The sequence below is a fragment of the Chiloscyllium punctatum genome, chromosome 17, assembly GCF_047496795.1.
Source record: "Chiloscyllium punctatum isolate Juve2018m chromosome 17, sChiPun1.3, whole genome shotgun sequence".
Lineage (NCBI taxonomy): Eukaryota > Metazoa > Chordata > Chondrichthyes > Orectolobiformes > Hemiscylliidae > Chiloscyllium > Chiloscyllium punctatum.
Genome location: NC_092755.1, coordinates 94,385,527 through 94,410,740, shown reverse-complemented (window position 1 = coordinate 94,410,740; position 25,214 = coordinate 94,385,527). Strand labels below are relative to the sequence as shown.

Here is a 25,214-nt window from a genome sequence, read left to right as displayed (position 1 = left end):
CTTAGCTCAGAATCTGGCACCTGTTTCATTTAAAGTTCTAATTCCTTTAGTTGTTCAGGAGATACAGAGGGGTGAGGAGATCATTCAGTCCACTCAAGATTCTGGCACTCCTTCAACCCTGACCTGTTGAACATACTGATTTTTATCATTGGTGGTGGTGCCTTTCAGCTGCTTGAGTCATATACTCTGAAATTTTCTCCTTCAACTTGTCTGACTCTCTAGGTTTCATTTTATGCATCATTTACCAATTTTTTGTCATCCGTGGCTTGGTATGAACTTTTTTGATCATGGATCCTGTGAAGTCCCTTGGAATGTTATAGTATGGTAAAAATGCTGAGAGTTGTTCCATAATTTAAATGTGTTGTAATTCTGCATGCAGAAGGCTGTGGAGGCTAAGTCATTCTCTTTATTTAAGACAAAGATACATAGGTTCTTGATAATTAAAAGCGTCAAGGGTTATGGGGAGAAAACAGGAGAATGGAGTTGAGAAACACATCAGCAATGATCAAATGGCCTAATTCTGCCTCTATATCATACGGTCTTACATTATCCCAAAACTTGTTAAACTGGTAAATTATTATTTCTTTTAACCTTCACAGTTGACCAAAAACAACTAAAAAAAAAATCGCTCGTCAAGAAATGGCCATGTACAATCCTACCCTCTTGTCTCAGGCTTATTTCTGTCAACCTCAGATTTAAGTCACAGTCCTTCCTATATACTTAAACAAAATCTCTGTTACATCCAAACATTGAAAATGGGAGTAAACTATTCAACCCTTTAAAATCATTCTGCCATTCAATAAGGCTAATCTAATTGTAACCTCCAATCCTCATTCCTACCTAACCCAATAACCTTTCAACTTCTTGATTAGCAAGAATCTAGCTACCTCTACCTTAAAAACATTCATGGACACTCTCCTGAAAAGATGGAGAAGCAGAATTCCAAAGATCAACACCATCTGAGAGAAAAACGTTCACCTAATCTGTGTTTCAAGTAGTTAGCCCTTAATTTTTAAACAGTGACTGTAGTTCCAGATTCTCCCATAAAGGGAGACATTCTCTCTACATCCACTTTTTCAAGACCATCACAATGTTGTTTATTTCAATTAGATCACCTATTACTCTTCTTAACTCTAGCGGGTATAAACCTGTTCTGCTCAACCTTTCCTCATAAAGCTCTCTGAGCTATTTAAATTGGCATCAACATGGATCCTGGCCCTTTGCTTTTTTTTTTAAAAGTCCCCCAGTAGCATTGACGTTTAGCTACAAATAACTACTTGTCTGTCAACTTTGATTCTTGATCCCCCTTGTTCAGTACCCAACCAGGGCCAACTATCTGTCCTCTGGTACACAGTTTGTTTGGCTCCTGCCAGTGCTCCTGAAGAGCACTGTATTTGTAAAATCAGTGACCTAAAAGGTTAAAAGATTTACCTCTTAATTGTGGTTTCCTGACTTTCCAGTGTGATTTCCTGGGTCTTTGACCTATGGCAGCCAACTGCCTGGTCAATTTCATGTTATAGAATCATAGAGATGTACAACATGGAAACAGACCATTTGGTCCAACCCATCCATGTCGACCAGATATCCCAACCCAATCTAGTCCTACCTGCCAGCACCCGGCCCATATCCCTCCAAACCCTTCCTATTCATATACCCATCCAAATGCCTCTTAAATGTTGCAATTGTACCAGCCTCCACCACATCCTCTGGCAGCTCATTTCATGCATGTACCACCCTCTGCGTGAAAATGTTGCCCCTCAGGTCTCTTTTATATCGTTCCCCTCTCACCCTAAACCTATACCCTCTAGCTCTGGACTCCCCCACCCCAAGGAAAAGACTTTGTCTATTTACTCTATCCATTCCCCTCATAATTTTGTGAATCTCTATAAGGTCACCCCTCAGCCTCCAATGCTGCAGGGAAAACAGCCCTAGCTTGTTCAGCCTCTTCGGATAACTCAAATCCTTCAACCCTGGCAACATCCTTATAAATCTTTTCTGAACCTTTTCAAGTTTTGCCACATCTTTCTGATAGGAAGGAGACCAGAATTGCACGCAATATTCAAACAGTGGCCTAATCAATATCCTGTACAGCCGCAACATGACCTCCCAACTCCTGTGCTCAATACTCTGACCAATAAAGGAAAGCATACCAAACATTATCTTCACTATCCTATCTATCTGCCACTCCACTTTCAAGGAGCTATGAACCTGCACTCCAAAGTCTCTTAGTTCAGCAACACTCCCCAAGACCTTACTATTAAGTACAAGTCCTGCTAAGATTTCCTTTCCCAAAATGCAGCACCTCGCATTTTTCTGAATTAAACTCCATCTGCCACTTCTCATCCCATTGGTCCATCTGGTTAAGATCTTGTTGTAATCGGAGGTAACTTCCTTCGCTGTCCACTACACCTCCAATTTTGGTGTCATCTGCAAACTTACTAACTATACCTCTTATGCTCACATCCAAATCATTTATACAGATGACAAAAAGTAGAGGACCCAGCACTGATCCTTGTGGCACTCCACTGGTCACAGGCCTCCAGTCTGAAAAACAACCCTCCACTATCACCCTCTGTCTTCTATCTTTCAGCCAGTTCTGTATCCAAATGGCGAGCTCTCCCTATATTTCCATGAGATCTAACCTTGCTAACCAGTTTTCCATGGTGAATCTTATCGAACGCCTTACTGAAGTCCATGTAGATCACATCAACCCTCTACCCTCATCAATTCTCTTTGTTACTTCTTCAAAAAACTCAATCAAGTTTGTGAAACATGATTTCCCACTCACAAAGTCACGTTGACTCTCCCAAATCAGTCCTTGCCTTTCCAAATGCATGTACATCCTGTCCCTCAGGATTCTCTCCAACAACTTGCCCAACACCGACATCAGGCTCACTGGTCTATAGTTCCCTGGCTTGTCCTTACCACCCTTCTTAAAACAGTGACACCACGTTAGCCAACCTCCAGTCTTCCGGCACCTCACCTGTGGCTATCAATGATACAAATATCTCAGCAAGAGGCCCAGCAATCACTTCTCTAGCTTCCCACAGAGTTCTAGGGTACACCTGATCAGGTCCTGGGGATTAATCCACTTTTATGCGTTTCAAGACATCCAGCACTCCCTCCTCTGTAATATGGACATTGTTCAAGATGTCACCATCTATCTCTCTACATTCTATATCTTCCAAATCCTTTTCTGCAATAAATGCTAGTGCAAAATACTCGTTTAGTAGCTCTCCCATTTTCTGCGGCTGCACACAAAGACCGCCTTGCTGATCTTTGAGGGGCTGTATTCTCTCTAGTTACCTTTTTGTCCTTAATATATTTATAAAAACCCTTTGGATTCTCCTTAATTCTATTTGCCAAAGCTATCCTATGTCCCCTTTTTGGCCTCCTGATTTCCCTTCTGAAGTATATTCCTTCTGCCTTTACACAGTTCTAAGGATTCACTCGATCTCTCCTGTCTATACCTGTATTATGCTTCCTTCTTTTTCTTAACCAAACCCTCAATTTCTTTAGTCATCCAGCATTCCCTATACCTACCAGCCTTCCCTTTCACCCTAACAGGAATATACTTTCTCTGGATTCTCGTTATCTCATTTCTGAAAGCTTTCCATTTTCCAACCGTCACTTTATCTGCGAATATTTGCCCCCAGTCAGCTTTTGAAAGTTCTTGTCTAATACTGTCGAAATTGGCCTTTCTCCAACTTAGAACTTCATCTTTTAAATCTGGTCTATCCTTTTCCATCACTATTTTAAAACTAATGGAATATGGTCGCTGGCCCCAAAGTGCTCCCCTACTGACACCTCAGTCACCTGCCCTGCCTTATTTCCCAAGAGTAGGTCAAGTTTTGCACCTTCTCCAGTAGGTACATCCACATACTGAATCAGAAAATTGTCTTGTACACACTTAACAAATTCCTCTCCATCTAAAACCTTAACCATACGGCAATCCCGATCTGTTTGGAAATTCCCTAAAATTCCCTACCATAACCACCCTATTATTCTTACAGATAGCTGAGATCTTACAAATTTGTTTCTCAATTTCCCTCTGACTATTAGAGGGTCTATGTTAATTTACATGAACTGCATTTGTCAAGAAACCACTTGCATTAATAAAATTGGAATGGCTCCTAAAATATTGGCCAACAATTAATTTTGGGCAGGCTGGGTTTCTTGGTTAAATGGAGGAAATATTTTTAAATATCCTTTGCCCAGTAACGAACATTAATATTAAAGTTATGTATTCCATATTCTTGACATAGTTCATAGTCACTTTTAAATTGTATTGTTGCAAGCAAGAAGTGGACAGTATTCCTGTTAAATCAGCATACTGTAGAGAGAGTTTGCATGTACACTTCCAAGCTTATCTACCACCAAGAGTTTATTTATTGTCAGTTTTAAACTCCCTTATCTCAGTTTGCACACTTTGCAATGCATGTTTGTACATCCAGAAGAATATATCAACAGAAGGTATTATCCCCTTTTTTTTAAAAGAAGAAGCTTTTTTATGAAAGTGCTGATTTGTTTGGTCATATTCATAGAGGAGTACAGCACTTAGAGCTACTCGCAGTTCTGGTATCACCCCCAAGTGACCATTCTACTTTTTGGAGATTATAGAGCAGAAATTTCCAACAATTCACCCATTTAGGGCTTCAAAGATAAGTGCAATCATTGTCTCACTCATGAACGTATGGGCACTGTCCCAACATATCTGACCAATCAAAAGTGTAAATCATGTCTGTTTAAATGCCTTGATATAGGATCAACAAACCCGTTAGCTGTGTAGTTTGTCACAAGTTAAATTGACTCAGTCATAAGAGGATCAGTAACCTTTTTTTTCCCAAATGAAAGACTATTAAAGTCAATAATTAGCATAGCTTTACAGCATATAATTTTCCATGCCTTGCCTGCTTTTTCTTCTCTAGGCGATGTAGCAGGAATTGGTTGGGAGAGAAGTGATGGAACACCACCTCCTCCAGGACAACCATCAAAAGGCAGAGTGTATTTCACGTATTGTGGGCAGCGGCTAAGCCCATTTCTGGAAGATGTGTCTGGTGGAATGTGGCCAGTTGTTCACATTCAAAAAAAGGTAATTTCTTTATTTAATTAGTTACATGTTTGTAGCAGAAAAGGCAGACATTAAAGAAAGGTTTGCGTTATTTGAAATTGACCCGTGATTGCCAAAATGTGTTCTACCATGAAGACTGATGGTTTAACGCATGATGATCTTGCTGTATTTCCATGGCTCAGTGGTTAGCGCTGCTGCCTCACAGTGCCAGGGACCCAGGTTCAATTCCAGCCTCTGACGACTGTCTATGTGGAGTTTGCATATTCTCCCCGTGTCTGCGAGGGTTTCCTCCGAGTGCTCCAGTTTCATCCCACTGTCCAAAGATGTGCAGGTCAGGTGAATTGGCCATGCTAAATTGCCCATAGCGATAGGTGCAATAGTGGGGAGTTGGGGAGTGGGTCTGGGTGGGTTACTCTTCTGAGGGTCAGTATGGACTTGTTGGGCCAAAGGGCCTGTTTCTGCACTGTGGGGAATCTAATCTAATCTTTAAAAAAAGGAATTGAGATACCGACAGATCATTTAATCATTTCTTAGTTAACATTGGAGTTGCAATTTGCAGCAAAAATGCCGTAAGCTATCAACATAATCAAACATACAATAGTGAGAAAAAAAGAATGCTGCAAGAATTGGCAACTAGTCCATCTTTCTGAAAGCTTTTTAAAGATGTATACTTGTCACATTGGACTGAATGTTTCAGATGATCTTTTGCATATAATTGGAAAATATTGCAACAGTTTGCAACTGGTATTTTCATGGCACAGCTTTATCATTCTATTCTAGAAATTTGTGATATTTTGTAGAATAGCTTTAGCATTTATACTACTGTAAACACATTACTTCAAAACTGATTATTGTTGATTTAAAGAGGGCAGATGAATATAACAGCAGTTGTGGATGCAGCATGAAAGTGATTTTCTAGTCTCAAGTTAGATAAATGCAAGTCATGATAATTCCTTACTTGTTTTAGAAATGCATTCTGAGGTCCCATCTTTTTAATGAGAGATTAGACTTATCTCCCTCAAGTCAAGGTAAAAATCACAGTACTATTTTTAGAAGAGCAGAGTATTCTCCCTGGTGTCCTCACCATTAATTTATCTTTCAACAAGCAAAGCTAAAAACAGATGACTTTGATCATTCATAATATTACTTATTGTGGGTCTCTGTTGTGTGCAAATTAGCTGCTGCATTTCCTTGCAACTGCTTTGATTCCACTCAACTCATATAATTGGCTTTGTAGTGCTCCAGGCTTTGAGGTTGTTAAAGGGACTCGATAAATGCAATATTTTTACTTTTAAATTGACACCATGGAGCAATTGAAACTGAAGAGAAAATATAAACAAAAGAACTGGATGCTGGAAATCTGAAACAAAAACAGAAATCCGGGGCAGGGGGGGGAACTCAGCAAATCTGGCAGCATTTGTGGACAGAAAACAGTTCACATTTGAAATCTAATGCCCCTTCTGGCTCTTTAGAGATCTGTCTGGATTCCATGTGGAGGATCCCATTTATATCTCTAGTTATTTCTGATCACGTGGCGCAAAACCTTACTTTTTTAATTACTTGTTTCCGTATTCATTTTAATAGAATACTAAAGTCCGTGCAAACTTTGGATGCCGTCCTTTTGCTTATGCAGAAGGTCAGGCACACAGGAATGCAGCTGATCTCTGCATTGATCTCGCAGAGGAAATTAGTGCCAATTTTGAAGCTTTACCATTCGCCATGGCCTCTGACAGTGACAATGATGCTGGTGCTAGTGTGGCATCTGATACTGCATCCCATGGTCCACCCTGTCGCATTGCAGCTACTGCTGCAGCACAACAGCGTAAGTAGCATTTATCATTTAAAAACTTTGGTTGCATCTTGTTGCTATGTCATTTTTATCCCTTTTTTGTCTTGATTATTTGGTATTTGTTGTATTTTATATTCATCATATAGATGAGTATCTGTTTCCTAATACCTAAAGGCTAGATAAGCTTTCACATACTCAGGTGAACACAGAGGAAGTCTATTTTCTAAATACTTTATTGACCATCTCTGGAAAGATATATCTGACTCTTTTTTCAGGCTTTACTGATCAAATGAATATTCTCATCAGCACTTACTGTATAATAATACAGATGATCTGGCTGTTATCACTTTACTGTTTGAGACCTTGCTGACTGCACATTAGCTTCTGCATTTTTAATATTGCAACAAAGGCAATACACCATAAACTGCTTTAGAATGCTCTGTCATGAATGGTTCTACATAAATGCAAATTCTTGAACATCAGATAAACAAAAACAGCTAATATAATGTACATTTGTAGTCAACATGCTAGCTAGATCCTGAAAAGAAAAATAATAAAAACCTTAAATCACCAAATTAGCACTTTTGTTTTATCGATGCAATGATTTTAATCTTACATTTCTGACCACTGGGTGGGCCTTCTGAACCTGTGAAAATTTCAAAGCAACTATCTCTATTTGAGTAATAGAAGTAGAGATTCCTTAATAATTGTTACTGGGAATTATTAGATTTTAACAACTGATAGCTCAAACATTTTATCAAAACTGTCAGTTCCTTATGCAGCTGAATCAATCATATGGTATTTTATACATTTGAATTATGTGTAATTATGTGTCTTGATTCCTCCTTTGAACAATACTTAACAAGATCAGAATAAGAATTCCAATCAAAGTCTTTGACCTGAAACACTAACCCTGTTTCTCTCTATAGCTGCTGCTAGACCTGCTCAGTATCTTCAACATTTTGTGTTTTCACTTCAGATTTCCAGCATCTAAAGCATTTTGCTTTTAGTCAGATTTATAGTAACTTAGAATGGATCAAAACTTTTACAATTCTTAAGAACACTATTTGATGTAAGGATGATGAACAGCAAATGTGCCTCAGGTGACATTCTCCTCTACTCATTTACAGAATATGATAGTGATGCCTCTTGCCATTACAAAGTAGAATTGAGCTATGAAAACCTTTTGATATCTGGTCCGTACTGTCATCCATCACCAGTACCCGATGATGAAAGTGATGATGACGACGATGATGATGTTCCAAGAGTAAGCGATTTATAACTTCAAGTTAATAATGAAAACAAGACGTATGTTATCTTTCTTTACATCAGTTCGGTCTCTTTTCCCTTCCTGAGATTTTGGAATCCATAAGCAATGAGCCAAAAATCACTGCAGTTATCATACAATTGACAGACACCTTAACATTCGTGCCATACAAAACACCAGGTTATGATTGTCACCAATAAGAGAGAATCTAAGCATCGCCCTTTGACATTCGGTGGTGTGACCATCACTGAATCCCCCACTGCCAACATCCTGGGGCTTGCCATTCTCCAGAAACTCAACTATATTTGCCACTTACATACAATGGCTACAATCGTAGGTCAGAGGCGAGGATTACTGTGAGTAATTCTCCTCCTGACTTCCTAAAGCCTGTCCATTATCTAAAAGGCACAAGTCAGGAGTTGATGGAACACTCTCCACTTGCCTGGATGGCTGCAGCTCCAACAACACTTAAGGAGCTTGACACCATCCAGGAGAAAGCAGCCCATTTGATTGGCACTGCATCCGCAAACATCCATTCCCACCATCGACACTCAATAGCGCATTCTACAGTACATAGATGCACTGCAGAAATTCACCAAAGATCTTGAGACAGCACCTTCCAAATCCATGACCACTTCTATCTTGAAGGATAAAAGCAGCAGCAAATGGGAACCCCACCACCTTCAAATTCCACTTCACGCCACTCAGCATCCTGGCTTGGAAAAATATCACTGTTCCTTCATTGTCGCAATATCAAAATCCTAAAATTCCCTCCCAATGGCGGCATGGGTCAACCCACAACACATGAACTGCACCTGTTCAAGAAAGCAACTCACCACCAACTTCTCGAAGGCAATTCAGGGCAGGTAATAAATGCTGGCCAGCCAACAATGCCTACATCCCACAAAATGAATTAAAAGCAACTATAAGTTAGACCCTTGTGCTCCCCAATACAGAAAGATGGTGCCTCAGTGGTTAGCACTGCCTCAACGCCAGGGACCCAGATTCGATTCAAGCCTTGGGTGACTATCAGTGTGAAGTTTGCATGTTCTCCCTGTGTCTGTGTGGTTAAGTGCTTTGATTTCCTCCCACAGTCCAACAATGTACAGGTTAGGTAGATTGTCTGTGCTAAATTGGTTGAAGAGCTTCAGAGCAGAGGAAATGACCTGGGAGTTGCAGTGGGAGAGGGACTCCCTGAGATTCTTGGAGAGAGAGGAGGAAAACTTCTTCAAAATTGCCCCATTGTGTCCAAGGATGTTCAGGCTAGTGGGTTAGCCACAGAAAATGCAGGGTCATGGGGTTAGAATAGGGGGGATGGGTTTGGGTGAGAAACTCTTCGGAGGCTTGGTGCAGACTTCATGGGTCGAATAGCCTCTTTCTGCATTGTGGGGATTTATGATTCCATGAATACTTCAATGGCAGTTGATGCAGCAATTTTGTGGGGAACTGAGGAGATTGCACTGCAGATATTTCCATTGAGTTTTCTGGTGAGAAGATTAATTATAAATGATCGAGTCATTTTTATGACAAGGGCCATCATATACTTATCTTTTAACCTGTGCATTTTCGTTATCACAGCACTTGAGACATGGACATCAATATATCGAATTTAAAAATTTGCAAAACAAAAACTAATCAGGTTGAATTTGAAATGGGTGATTGAAATATTTTTTCATTTATCATCATTTTCTCCCAATTATTGTGTGATGCTGTTTGACAAAGTACTGATGTCTGATTTCTTATATTGTCTTTTCACAGGAAGATCACTATGCACTTTTAGTCAAAGCCTGGGAAACCAAAGTTTTCCCAACAATTCGCAGACGATTCCGGAATGAAGCAGAAAGAAAATCCGGGTTAGATCAGATAAAGGGTGCATTGCAGCTTGGTAAGTTCCAAGCAATTTATGTGACTAATGAATAGCCACAGCAGATTGTTCAATTTTAGCAGTGTTTTGTTGAATTGTTGCATACTCCATTTTTAAAAACAGTTGCCTGAGCATGTGTTATTCTGATTTATTCCTTATGATTTTCTGTTTGCCATTATTCTTCCAAATTCCTAAATGGTCTTGCCATTTCCTTTTTTGTCAATCTCATCCAGTCTGATAAGTCTGAAATATCTGCTGTCCTCCAATTTGGGCCTGTTGCGCATCCACAATTTTCACTTCTCAATTGGTAACAAAATCCTGAACTTTCTAGGGCCTAAAATTCCCTAAATCCCTTTTTTTTTTCTCTCTTCTTTCAGACACTACCAAGATTTTGGTAATCTGTCCTAATAACTGCATGCGTGGCAAGTTATTGTAACTTAATTTGATCCTTTGACTTAGGACTTTTGATTATGTAAAATGCTATATTAATGAAAGCTGTCATAAAGAACACAGGAGCAGTCGTTTCATGTAAAATTACCTTCTATGCTGAGCAACTGCATGAATGTCATCTGCTGTCAGTTTCCTAAGGTCAAGTGGAAAAGGTGGCAACTGGCAACTGAGTAGTTGAATGGAACGAATATGTGATATTTTATAACTATACTATACAACTCAGAAGTGTCTCAAGTTAATTACTTTGGACTGCAGTGACCATTTTTCACTCGATCCTACAAACAATACTAAGATAAATACCCAATTAATCTGGTTTTGGTAGTATTGCTAGAGTTGCAAGTATTGATTGGGTCAGCAGAAGTCACTTTTCTGGCAGTTCTAATTGTTTAGCTACATTGTAAAGAGTTTAATGCCAACACAAATTGTTTCAGCTGCATTCTATTATTTATCTTTTGCCTTTATCATGCACTTCATCCATTGGCCATTTTATAGGACAAGCAAAGTTTATTCTGCCTTTCATAGTTAAAAAGGATCATATGCTTTCATAAAGATGTGAAGTTTATTTTGTTTACCCCTGAGCTCATTTCAAATTAAGTAGAACTGATTGCAAGGCTAGAACTTGCATTTGACAAAGTTAGTCACTGCATGCATTTCACATGTAGATTTCTACAGTACAGAGTTCTTAAACTGGTGCAGTGTAAGTGCCTGATTAATGTAGTTGCCCCTTGGAGGGCCTCACATTGCTTACAAATTGAACCTGCATCTTCAGAAAAAAAACTTACTCTCTCTATTCCAGGTGTGGTGACAGCCTTTTTTTCATTTATATTGCACACTTGTAATTCCCATGACTTGGATGACACAGACCACACTTCGCAGAGAGTGTTGCAAGCTCAGGTTGTTAATTTAAATGATCTCTAAAGCTTTATTCCTTTTTCTTTTCATTCCTTGTTGACCCTATCAGTTCTTAAATTTTACCTATATCCTACAACAGCTCTCTCATTTAAGTTTTCATCTCTAAACATTGCCTGCTGAGCTCTGGGCCTACAGCTTAGTCATGCCAACTGTCAAAATATACTGCCTCTGATAACCCCCTTGACTTTTAATGAACAGACCCCCTGGGTTTTGGAAGGACAGCCCCAACTGGTAAGTGATCAGTGATTGTGCTGCTTATGATTGATTTACCATTAATCCCTGGACTGGTTGCATTCGATCTGCAGACTATGGCCAACTCCTGATTGTAATGGGATGGAACCCCTGGCTCTGATCATATCCAAAGCCCTGGACTGAGATAAAACACTGCTCTTGACTGATTGTAAATGTAGGAACAGAAGCAGGCTATTCAGCCTGCCCAATCTGTTCTTCCAATAAGTGAGATCATTGCTGATTTGATAATCCTCAACTTCACTTGCCTGCTTTTCCCATAACCCTTGATTCCCTTTCAGATTTAAAAGTATGTACATTAGCCATGAATATACTTAATGATCCAGCCTCTACAGCCTTTTGTGGTTCAAAAATGTTCCATAGATTGAGAACCTCAGACAGAAGAAATTCCTCCATCTCTATTTTTAAGTGAGTCTCATTTTACTCTGAGATTATGCCCTCTGGTCCTGGATCATCCCACAATTGGTGACAACCTTTCTGCATCTACCCTGTCAAACCCCTAAGAATTGTGTATGTTTCAAGAAGGTCTTTTCTCATTCTTCTAAACTCCAATCAGTACTCACCCTCTCCTTGTGAGAAAATCAATTCATAAATTATAGAAACTTCTCTGTACTGCTTCCAATGCCAATCTATCTTTCCTCAGTTAAAAATCACATGACACCAGGTCATAGTCCAACAGGTTTATTTGGTGGTACAAGATTTCAGAGAACTGTTCTTTCTTCAGGTAGCTTGGGTCACTAGCTATCTGATGAAGGAGCAATGCTGCCAAAGCTTGTACCTCCAAATAAACATGTTGGACTATAACCTAGTATTGTGCGATTTTTAACTTGTGTCCACACCAGTCCAACACCGGCCCCTTCACATCATATCTTTCCTTAGACGAGGGGACCAAAGCTGTTCACAGTTTTCTAAGTCTGACTTAACTAGTGCCTTGCATTGTTTTGGTAAAAAAATCATGATTTTTACATTACAGTGGGATTTAGAAGTAATTATTCATAGACCCCTGCAGTTAGCAACACACATGAATACAACAGTTAAAAAGGAAGATGAGATGCTTGCTTTCAATAGTCGTAGCAATGGTTGTAAGAGCAAGGAGGTAATGTTGGGGTTGTCGAGAGCGTTGGTTAGGCCACAGCTAGAGTGCTGTGTGCAGTTCTGGTCACCTCACTATAGGAAGGATATGATAGCACTTGAATGGGGTGGGGGGGTGGCAGTTGGTTCAGAAGAGGTTCACCAGGATGATGCCTGTGATGGAGCATTTGAGCTATAAGGAGAGACTAGATAGGTTTTGTTATGGAACAGACCTAACCCCCTCAAAATATATTAAGATGACATAGACCCTAACTTTTTGTTATTTTAAAGGTAAGTGTAAGGCATGTTCAGGTGCAGTTCAGTTGGTCAAACTGCTAGGCTTAGAACAAAACGCACGGTTTTTATATACAATAGCGCCTCGACATACGAACGACTCTGTTCACGAACAAATTGGTTTACGAACAGGATTGTACGTAAAAGTTTGCTTCAACGTATGTACGAAATTCAAGGTACGAATGCACAAAGCTCATGGTTTCATTTTTATTGTTCTGCATTGCTACGTGCGCTTTGAACGCAAAAGCTCTTGGGGCCCCGCGTGATCTTATTCAGTTTGTCTTTGGTACGCACGCTGTGAACATCCAACATTCAAGCATTCTTAGGCTTTTTTTTTGTTTTTTGCATTAAACTAGCCCTCATTATGGCTCCCAAGAAAGTGAAAAGTGGTAGTGATAGTGGTGTTAAGAAGCCTAAACGTATTATTGGAGAAATGAAGGAGGGAAAAAGTAGCTAAACACGAGAATGGTGCTCACATATCTGATCTCGCTATGCAGTATGACATGGAGAAATCGACGATCTGTACTATCCTAAAGAACAAAGAGGTGCGAAAGGAGTGACTATTTTAACAAAGCAAAGGCCTAAATTGTTAGACAAGGTTGAAAAATTATTATTAGTTTGGATAAATCAAAAATAGCTTGCTGGAGATGGTGTTAACGAGACTATAATCTGCGAGAAGGCTCTACACATACACTGTGATTTATTGGCGACACCGTCGAGTACAAGTACTGCTAGCATTGAAGAATTTATAGCCAGCAGAGGCTGGTTTAATAAATTTCTTAGACAAACTGAAATCCATAGTGTAATAAGGCATGGAGAAGCGGCTAGTTCGGACAAAAAGGCAGCGGAGGACTTTGTGACGGAATTCAATAAATTTGTCGAAAATGAAGGTTATGTCTCACATCAAGTTTTTAACTGTGATGAAACTGGACTTTTCTGGAAAAAAAATGCCGAAAAGAACCTACATAACCCAAGAGGAGAAGGCATTACCGGGCCACAAACCAATAAAGGACAGGTTAACGCTTTTATTGTGTGCAAATTCAAGTGGGGATTGCAAGATTAAGCCTCTATTAGTATACCACTCTGAAAATCCTCGCGTTTTTAAAGGCAATAATGTGTTGAAGGCTAAACTCCCGGTAATGTGGAGGGCGAATAGCAAGGCTTGGGTCACGTGAATGATTTTTATGGAATGATTGACGGAAGTTTTTGCACCAGCTGTCAAAGAATATCCTGAAACAAATAGTTTGTCACTTAAGTGTCTTTTAGTAATGGACATGCTCCTGCCCATCCTCTAAATTTGGAAGAAAACTTGGACATTGAATACAACTTCATAAAATTAAAGTTCCTTCCTCCCAACACCACTCCTCTCATCCAACCCATGGACCAGAATGTCATTGCAAATTTGAAAAAATTATGTACGAAGGCTCTGTTTGCCAGGTGTTTCCAGGTCACCATCGACACAGATTTGATCCTTGGTCACTACTGGAAGGACCACTTCAATATCTTCCACTGCATAAGCCTTATTGATAAGGTATGGAACGAGCTCTCTTTCCATACTTTGCAGTCGGCCTGAAGGAAACTTTGGCCAGATTGTGTACCTGAGAGAGACTTCGAGGGTTTTGAGGAGGAGACATCAGTAAATGTAGTGAATGAGATTGTGACCCTGGGCCAAAATATGGGCTTGGAGGTTGATGAGGATGATGTGGCAGAACTGGTGGAGGACCACAGACAAGAACTCAGCACAGAAGATCTTGTTGAATTGCAACAGGAGCAGGTGAAGGTTATGCAGCAGGAGCATTCTGGAGAGCAGGAAGGAGAGGGAAGATGTATCAAGTGTTCAAATCAAAGACATTTGTAGCAAATGGAGTGAAATGCAGGCTTTTGTTGAGAGGCATCACCCTAACAAAACTGTGACCAACAGAGCAGTGAACATTTTAAATGACAATGTAATGTCCCATTTTCAGAAAAATCTGCAACAAAGAAAAAAAACAAATTTCTCTGGATCGTTTTCTTGTGGCATCATCAACCTCCAAGAGATAAAAAAAGAGAAAAGACTCTGTAAATATCCGAACAATGGGAAAATTGATTCAGTTCGCGAACTTCCCGGAACGGATTAAGTTCGTAAGTCGAGGCGCTACTGTACTATAATTAAAGTACAGACAAAATAAAAATAAAATGGCTTAATTGTAATTCTACCAAAATGCTTAATAAAATAATATATGTAAAATACTACTAGCTAACTTCCAATGTAGTAACATTCCATAAACACTTGGCAAAAGGCAAATTCAGTAAAATAGACTGCCTCATTCTAGCAGCAAGAAGAGAACCTCAAGTTTTAGCTGTAACAGAGAGCAATAAGAGCTCTCAGATTCAAGACCTCAGCCACAACTGAAAGCTAAAACTTAAAAAAAAAAATTCCTGGTTCTGTGGGAGCTTGACCCCACCCATTCAGGCTGTTACCATTGTTCCAACTTTTATTTTAAAAAGACTCAAGGTCTCTCAAACCGTTTATTTTATTGGCTTTGGAGAAGACAGCTTGGCATCTCTGTATCAACCTTTCTTTTTAACATATGAAATATAAATATACCTCTTAACGACGTATTATTTGGATTGTTTACTTCAGAGCATAAAAGCTGAGGGGGAAACTGGATTGAGCTATTTATAACTTGGGGGGTATGGTTGAGAGGTCACCCATGAGGGGGGCATGGTTTTAGAATAAGGAGCAGGAAATTCAGAGGGGATTTGAGAAAAAAACAATATCACTCAGAGGGCTGTGAGAATGTCAAATGCACTGCCTGAGAATGCAATGGAAGATGGAAACCTTCTAAACTGGAAAAAAAAATTAGATAAACTCTTGAAATATCAAAAAATACAAGAATATGGGACAAGTGCAGGAATTTGGGATTAGCGCACCTCTAGTGGTAGTTAGTGTTGTTTGATATTTGATGTAGCAAAGTGCTATACAGGAACACGTCAATTCCCTTTACTGATTATTGCTGGCAAGCATGACGAGCTGCCAGTTTTTGTCAGTCTGCATGGAAAAGCAGGGCAAAAGAGAACTATTATAAGGCTGTGTAAGTTCTGAATAAGATGCAAGGTAGCAATGCTCTAAGCAGCTGTCGTCGTTGAGTGTGTGTGTGTGAAGAGAGCAAGCTCGGAGCACTGAGATGCACCCTGATCTGATGCATGAGATGGGTGTCTGTCCCTGAAAATAGTGGTCTGTCAGTCATATTGTCATGAAAGGTGTTGGTGCATTCCAGAATGCAATATTGAATTGGTGTGTTATATTCTAAATGAGTCAGCGACATGTCATGATGTGATGTTTGATGCCAGTCTCCGTGCTTGAAGACCGCAGGCTGTTGTTGTCCGTGGAGCATTCCCTGAGATATTGAGGAACAAGCAATGAGCCGGAGTTACCAGTTAGCCACTCAGATTTTCATGTTGGGAATTGTAACTCTTGTTTGTCTCCATTGCCTGGCAAAATAGCAAACAATATAACTGAGGTGCAGGTAAGAATTGGATTTTAATGCATGTAATTAGGCCTCTCATTGCTCGCGAACAATATTCTGGCAATAAATCAAAGGTGGAAAAAAGCTTATTTTTTAAATTCGCCTTAAGAATTTAATATTTTACAATCTTGTCATATTTTACCAACTGACTCACTAATGCCCATGTCATTCAGGGGCTGGAATGGTTATAGTCAGAATTTTTTAGATGCACATTCAGACTAATTGTCAGTGGACCCAAGGATTATGTGTACTATGTCATTTCCTCGTACTTCCTTCCCAAGGATGTATTTCACATTTTGTTTCAAACTTGGATGTCAATTGTGGCAGCACACGTTTCATAATTTTAGGGAGTCAGTTTGCTCGGGAGGCTGGTTTGCAATGCAAAGTGAAAACCCCAACGTGGGTTCAATTTATGCACTGGAGGAAGTTATGATGAAGGACTCTTCTTTCCTACTTCGTCCCTTGCATGAGATGTAGTAAACCTCAGGTTAAACTAGTCATATCTCTTTAATGAGAGGGCAACCCTGTGGTGCTTTGAGACTATGACGTCTTTACTTTTACCTTTAAATAATTGCAGCATGCACACTGAGACAGTGATGAATCTTAACGTGTTTCACTTAGCACTAAAAACACAATGTGAATTTATATAAACCAATTTGATAATATCTGAACAACTGCTGGCGAATGGTAGGCACGTACAATGAAGATTAAAGCCAAGATCGATCATTAAATTTCTTCCAACTAGAGTGAAGATATTCAGGCATTAATATTAGCCAGATATTTAAAATGTTATTGTAATGTTTGTAAGATTTTATGGTTCTGTTCAGGTATGTCTAATAAATTGTTATAATCTTAAAATGGATGTTTGGTTTTCAACAGGTATGGTAGATATTGCTCGTCAGACTGTCGAGTTCCTTTATGAAGAAAATGGTGGCATACCTAGAGATCTCTACCTCCCAACCATTGAAGACATTAAAGATGAAGCCAATAAATTCACAACTGATAAAGTTCGAAAAGGTAGTTATTTGTCTTGTATAAAGCTTATTGGATTTATTGTGTAGTTTGTAGTTCAAGTCCCTGAATTAGCCCCTGACCACTGGGAGTATTTCAAATGACACCTCAGGAACAGCATGTTCCTGTGAGAATGAAGGCTAGGTATGGCAAGTTACAAGACCCTTGGATGACCAGGGATGTTATATCTTGGTCAGAAAGAAAAAGGAAGCATATGTAAGGTCTAGGAGGATGGGAACTGATGAAGCCCTTGAAGTATATAAGGAAAGGAGGAAAAAACCTAAACAAGGAATTAGAATAGTTAAACAGGGTCATGAAAAGTCATTAGCAAACAGGATTAAGGAGAATCCCAATGGTTTTTATACATATATAAAATGCAAGAGGGTAGCCAGGGAAATGGTTGGCCCACTGAAGGACAAAGTAGGGAATCTGTGTGGAGCCAGAAAGGGAGGTGAGTTCCTAAATGAAATTTTTGTCAGTATTCACCAAGGAGAAGGAGTTGGTGGAAGATGATTTCAGGGAAGGGAGTGATGAATTTTTTGCTATTAAAAAAGAAGAGGTTTTGTGCATCTTAAAAACTATTAAGGTAGATATCAAAGTCCCCAGATCCTGATGGAATCTGTCCAAGAATATTGAGAGGGGCAAGAGAACAAATTATTGGAGAATTGACAGACATCTTTGCATCCTCTTTGACCACAGTTGAGGTCCCAGAGGACAAGAAAATAGCCAATGTTGTCCCATTGTTTATGAAGGATATCAAAGATAATCCTGGAAATTACAGGCCTGTTAGTCTTACAGGTGGTGGTAGGGAAATTATTGGAAAAGGTTTTCAGGGACAAGATCTATATGCATTTGGGAGCAAATTCTATTATTCGCAATAGACAGCATGATTTTGTGCGGGGGAGGTTGTGTCTCACTAACTTGATTGAGTTTTTTAAGGAGGTGATGAAGGTGTTTGAGGGAAAAGTGATTGATGTTGTTTACATGGACTTCAGTAAAGTCTTTGACAAGGTCCCTCATGGCGGACTGCTACAAAAGGTGAAGTCACATGGTATCGGGGTAAGCTGGCAAGGTGGATATAGACCTGCCTTAGTCATAGGAGATAGAGGGTAGTGGTGGAAAGATGTTTTTTTTGGAATGGAGGGCTGTGATTAGATATGTGCCACAGGGATCAGTGCTGGGACCTCTGCCGTTCATAATCTATGTAAATGATTTGGATGAAAATGTAGCTGGTCTAATTAGTGAGTTTGTAGATGATACAAAGATTGGTGGAGTGGCAGATAGTAAGGAGGATTGTTAGAGGATACAGCAGGATATAGATCAGTTGAAAGCATGGGCAGAAAGATTACAGGTGGAATTTAATCCAGACAAACGAGAGGTCAAGTACAGGTGGAAATTGTACGGTGAATGACAGAACACTTAAGAGTATTGATATGCAGAGGAATCTGGGTGTGCAGGTCTACAGATCACTGAAGGTGGCAGCTCAGGCAGATAAGCTAGCCAAAAAAATCAGTGGCATGCTTGCTTTCATTGGAAGGAGCATTGAGTATAAACAATAGACAAATGATGCTGCAGCTTTACAAAACATTAGTTAGGCCACACTTGGAATATTATGTACAGTTCTGGTCACCACATTACCAGAAGGATGTGGATGCTTTGGAGAGGGTACAGAAAAATTTCTCCAGGATGTTGCCTGGTATGGAGGATTTTAACTATAAGGAAATGTTGGATAGACTGGGATTGTTTCACTGGAATGCAGGAGGTTGAGGGAAGACCTCATAGTTTATTAGATTGTGAATAGTGTGGATAGAGTAGAAAGTATGAGGCTTTTTCCCAGGGTGGAGGGGTCAATTACTAGGGGCACAGGTTCAAGATGTGAGGGTTGTGTGATGTGTGAGGCACGTTTTTCACTCAGTATGTTGAGTGCCTGGAACAGTTTGCGAGAGGAGGTAGAGGAAGCAAGTACTATAGCAACATTCAAGAAGCATCCGGACGAATACTTGAATAGGAAAGGAATAGAGGAATACGGATTGTCTAAGTGAAGAAAATTTTAGATTGGAAGGGCAAAATGTGTTGGTGCAGACTTGGAGGGCCGAAGAGCCCATCCCTGTGCTGTTGTTCTTGCTTTGTCCTTTATACTGAATTCGATCAGGAATGAGCTACCAGAGTAAGTGGTGGAAGCAGGTACAATGACAGCATTTAAAAGACATCTGGATAGGTGTATGAATAGGAAGGGTTTAGAGGGATATGGGCCAAATGTTGGAAATTGAGACTAGGTCAGATTGGGATGTCTGACCGGCATTGGGCAAGTCGGGCCAAAGTGTTTGTTTCCATGCTGTTTGATTCTGTGGCTCTGTTTGCTTTTGGTTCTGTGCCCATTAGTTTCCTTATTTTACCTGTTACAGGGTAGACAAGCAGGAGACTGGAAGAACACAGCAAGCCAGGCAGTATCAGGAGGTGGAGAAGTCAATGTTTCGGGTGTAACCATTCTTTAGAACTGGGGGTGGGTGTAAGGGGAGCTGCAGATGGGAGGGGGAAGGGAAGGGGAGATGGATGGAGACAGGTAGAGGTTACGACCTGGTTGGTCGATGGGTGGGATGAATCCATTACATGGCTGAGAGGAATTGAAGGGCTGGACTGGGAAGGCCCCTGTTACAATGCCATTTTCACATAGCACTTGCGCTCTGTTTTATCAAACAGAATTGCTTTTGTTAGAGGACGTCTTTCAGCAATGCAATCAAAAGTCACAGTCATTTTCAGTATAGTAGCAATAGGGGTTAATGTAAGTATCATTGACAGCACTGTGAGTCCTCATCGTGACTTTTGAGCAACACTGGTCTAGACCAACTGTGCTTTATTAATGATCTGAGCTGACATTGTTTTACATTGTTTTAAAGGACCCAGTATGGTCCAGAATTAATGTAAACCTGCCCTCTATTAGAACATACAACAGGCCCTTTGGCCCTCGGCGTTGTGCTGACCTTTTCTCCTACTCCAAGGTCAAACTAACCTACATACCCTTCATTTCACTATTAGCAATGTACCTATCCAAGAGTCACTTAAATGTCCTTTAATGTAGCTAACTCTACTGCCACTGCTGACAGTGCATTCCACACCCACCACTCTTGTGTGAAGAACCTACTTCTGACATCTCCCCTAAACCTTCCTCGCTGGGAAAAAGTCTCTGACTATTCACTGTATCTATGCCCCTCATCATCTTGGACACCGCTATCAAATCACCTTTCTCAATTGTGGGCACAATTGTTCCAATACCAGTATCATATAATTGGTCATCTGTTTCTTACAGGCCTAACAGTGGTGATCCGGTACCCAGATAGTAATAATCTCAACAGCAGCACTGGTGGTACTGCTTTACCAAAGTTTGCCATCCGAGGAATGATGAAAACCTTTGGCTTGAATGGAGTTGTTCTTGACGTTGACACGGTAAGTTACAAAACATTTGAGTCGAGAGCAGTAATTACCTGAATTCATTAAATGAATTTCCGATGTGCTATTAATGCAACAGAATGTGAGACTAGCGTGTCGTATCTTTTGGGGCAGACAGAAGCTGGAACTTTTGATTGGGACCTCATGTTCAGCAACTGATATCAGTGACTCTGGGTTGGTAATACATAAGGTTTTGCTCAGTGTCTTACTAGATAAGGAAGATATATAAGCTGAAGAAAATTAGAAAGTGGGAGCACTGGTTGTCTTGTTCTACAGAATGTCAGAAAACTGTGTGCCTGCAATTATTCTTATTGTTTTTGACACCACATGAGCCATGCTTCAGTGTTTAAAATACATGAAATGTTGAAATGCTTATTTCAGTTGTGAATGAAAAGGCACATTCTGAAGCTCGATAGAAGAATGCAAGAAAGTGACTTAATGATAATGTAATTAGCCATTTCCACATCTGTATGTTTAAGAACTACACAATTTTCTAGTGGTAGTGAGCACTTTAAGTCAATTATTCACAACAAAATTTGGAATCTTTTGTTTCGGAAAAGGCTGTTTCAGGCAACTCAAGTAGAGAGCAATGACAAGTGCCCAAGTAAATTTGGGCTACTTCTATAAAACTATCTTTTGGAGTGGGTGAACTTTTTAATACACTCTTTATACCAAACCCTCAAAATGACCAGTATAGAGCACTGAAGAGAAGGGGAAAAGCAATCACTTTTTGATGTTTTAATTCATCCTGTTCAGATGTAAGACACACTTTTCAGACGAGGTAGGTGTCGAACCAAGGCCTTTTGGCCAAGAGGTAGAGAGACAAATAAATTTCATTGGCTATAAATGCAGCAGAATGAGGGACCAGTGCATTGTATCTTTTGGGGCCAGACAGAAACTGGGACTGGATCTCCTGTTCATCAACTGATATCAGTATAACCAACAAACAGACTCCACCACTAGGATACATTTCCCTCCCCACTCCTATCAGTGTTCTTGGAGACTATTTCCTCTGCAACTCAGATCCATTCTCCCCTCTTTTTCGCCCACACCCCCCTCCTGGCACCTTTCCCCTCCACCACAGGAAGCGCAAACCCTGCGCCCACACCTCCCCACTCACATCCATCCAAGGTCCCAAAGGATCCTTCCACATCTGAGAGAAATTTACTTGCACCCCAACCAATGTCAACGACTGTATTCGTTACACTCAATGTGGTCTCCTCTACATCGGGGAGACTGGACGCCAACTTACGGATCATTTCAGAGAAATACTTCTGAGACACCCGCATAAACCAACCCCACTGCCCCGTAGCTGAACACTTTAACTTCCCCTCCCAGTCCGCCAGTGCAGGTCCTGGGCTTCTATTGACAAACCCTAACCATCCAACGCCTCATCTTCTGTCTTAGGACCCTGCAACCATATGAGATTAATGTGGACTTCACCAGTTTCTTCAGTTCCCCTCCCCTCACAATATCCCAGTCCCAAGCCTCAAACTCAACACAGCCCTCTTGACCTGTCCATCACCTTTCCCATCTATCCTCTCCACCCTCCTCTCCAACTTATCACCTTCTCCTCCCAACTTCATCTACCTATCACATTCTCAGCTACCTTCCCCCAGCCCCATCCCTTTGAATGTATCTCTCATCACACTCTGAACTCTGATCTCCAGCATCTGCAGTCTTCACTTTCTTCTAACTGATATCAGTAACTGAGTTGTCAAAAATGCAAAGTTTTCTCTGGTGCCTACTTAGATAAGGAAGATGTGCTGTTACTGTAGTGCAAGATCCCTTCCTGCCATTGTAAGCATAAGTCATCTTCGATTCTAGTTTTTCACCTATTTGTCTATTGACATTGCTGTTGCTATTTAATAAAACACTACTACTGCTATTATGGTCCACGTAAAACAACCATTCCATTCATTTTCCCCAATTTAGGTGAATGAATTAGTTCAGGTGGAGACGTACTTAAGAAGTGAAGGTGTGCTGGTTCGTTATTGGTACCCAATTGATATGCTGGAGCGCCCTCCTGCGGGATACAGACGCACAGCTGCTTATGGACTAGTTACTCTGGACAACACAAACATCCAGATACACAAGTGAGTGATACTTCGCTTTAAAATAAAAGTTTGAAATGTAACGTCCAGTTTGAAGACCTGAAACCAATGCTTCCACCTGAGATTAGCGCTTATCACATGCAGTGGACATGCAACCCACTGCAATTCCATTAAGCTGAGTCAGTGATTTTGTTTAGAATGAAATTACACAGGTTAAATTATTGGAACGCTGTGCACTTACCAAGCATAAATTTAGCTTTTGATGTACTTACACATATCCACCATAAATGTCAGTCAATTTTAAAACGCACCAAATAAAACCATAAGAAAGCAGAACATTGGCATGACCTGTAAAGAAACAGTAAAGCCCTCTTTGTATTGCTATCACTAATATTAGCTTTATTTTCTTAATGTAGCGATGTTTTTCCCCCCCTCATGGCCGTAAATCTATAGTACAATTTTTAGGAAGACAGGAGAAAGTGAGGACTGCAGATGCTGGAGCTCAGAGCTGAAAATGTGTTGCTGGAAAAGCACAGCAGGTCAGGCAGCATCCAAGGAACAGGAGAATCGATGTTTTGGGCATGAGCCCTTCTTCAGGAATGAGGAAAGTGTGCCAAGCAGGCTAAGATGAAAGGTAGGGAGGAGGGACTTGAGGGACTTAGGTACCTATCGCATTTCCAACGCCCCTCCCCCAAGTCCCTCCTCCCTACCTTTTATCTTAGTCTGCTTGTCAGTTCGGAAATGCTCTTGATGTATAGTAGTGTGGCTAGTCCTTTGGGTTGCGGCATGTCCTCATTCCGTTGTCTTTCCCAGAGCATTTCCGAACTGACAGCCAGACTACTGCAACCACTAGGACTCATAACAGCACACAAACCAACAGCCACTCTCAGACAACAACTCACCAGAACGAAGGACCTGATACCCAGCATGAACAAAACCAATGTAGTGTACAAAATCCCATGCAAGGACTGCACAAAACACTACATAGGACAAACAGGAAGACGGCTAACGATCCGCATCCATGAACTCCAACTAGCCATGAAACGACACGACCAGCTATCCTTAGTAGCCACACACGCAGATGACAAGCAACATGAGTTCGACTGGGACAACACAACTATTATAGGACAAGCCAAACAGAGAACAGCGAGGGAATTCCTAGAGGCATGGCACTCATCCACAGACTCTATCAGTAAGCACATTGACCTGGACCCAATATACCGACCACTGCAACAGACAGCTGGAACTGACAACCGGAAGCGGCAGATTCAAACCACTATAAATGCCGGAGGAAACATCACAGAAGGGCTTCACAGGAGGCTCCCAAGCACTGAGGATGCCACCTAGACAGGGGATGAAACGTCTACAACACACATTCCCAGCTCGGCGAACAGAACCACAACAACCAGCACCCGAGCTACAAATCTTCTCACAAACAGTAAACAGGCTTTCAAACCTAAAGTTGTGATATCTTCTGATAAGTTTATTTTTCTGCTTGAAGTTAAAATCTCTACATTGCACTTTGGCATTTCAATTTAGTTGTCAATTTAAACAAAAAGGTGTACAGTAAGTGAAACATACCAGATGTTTGTTCCTTTAAAGTGGCAAAAGTCTATCGTGATGTTGTAACCTAATACTGTGTGATTTCACTTATTTTAACTTCCTCCTCCTCCTCCTCTGAATTTGTCAGAAATTCTTCTTGCCCGTTTGTATGTTCCTGGGCAAGTGTGTTAGCAGGTTTTTCCATTACATACTAGTATTTTTCTGTGATTGCCATTTTGGAAGACTATGTATTGAATAGTGGGCAATCAGAAAGTATACCAACTATATTTCTTTTCCTCCTCCTTGAGCTAGTGGCTTCAAGCCAGTTGATCTTCCCATTGTTTCCCCTGGCTTCTTGGCCAAAACAACACGCATTGGAAGTTGAACCTGACATTTTCCTGGTCTATGTGGATCACTTTGCCAAAACTACTGAACGTTGGATCAGGTTAGCTTTAATGCATTTAAGGTCTGTGGGAAGAAAAGTATTCACAGATTGAGAGTAAGTGCACAGCATTCCTTTTCTTTAATAAACTATCCATGGAGTTCAGTGTTGTAAGCAAAATGACCATTACCTGAAGCAGTTCTTAAAGCCTAATCACTTTCAGCATCAAAAGTTGAGTCCTTCATTTCCCTTACTGATGTTATTGGTGCTCACTTCAAATTTCAGTAACTCTTGCTCATTTC

The 25,214-nt window shown here is 40.4% G+C and overlaps 1 protein-coding gene across 2 annotated transcripts in view; it reads left to right on the top strand.

Annotated features, from left to right (window-relative positions):
• The window catches only part of LOC140488149 (probable E3 ubiquitin-protein ligase HECTD4), a 291,859-nt gene that overhangs the window by 204,581 nt on the left and 62,064 nt on the right, over nucleotides 1-25,214 (top strand). For both annotated transcript variants that reach the window (XM_072587982.1, XM_072587981.1), the window contains exons 49-55: nucleotides 4,929-5,092; nucleotides 6,656-6,893; nucleotides 7,991-8,127; nucleotides 9,886-10,012; nucleotides 17,356-17,493; nucleotides 20,795-20,931; nucleotides 22,870-23,030. In XM_072587982.1, the coding sequence (XP_072444083.1) occupies nucleotides 4,929-5,092; nucleotides 6,656-6,893; nucleotides 7,991-8,127; nucleotides 9,886-10,012; nucleotides 17,356-17,493; nucleotides 20,795-20,931; nucleotides 22,870-23,030 (1,102 nt within the window). The remainder of the gene's footprint in view (nucleotides 1-4,928; nucleotides 5,093-6,655; nucleotides 6,894-7,990; nucleotides 8,128-9,885; nucleotides 10,013-17,355; nucleotides 17,494-20,794; nucleotides 20,932-22,869; nucleotides 23,031-25,214) is intronic.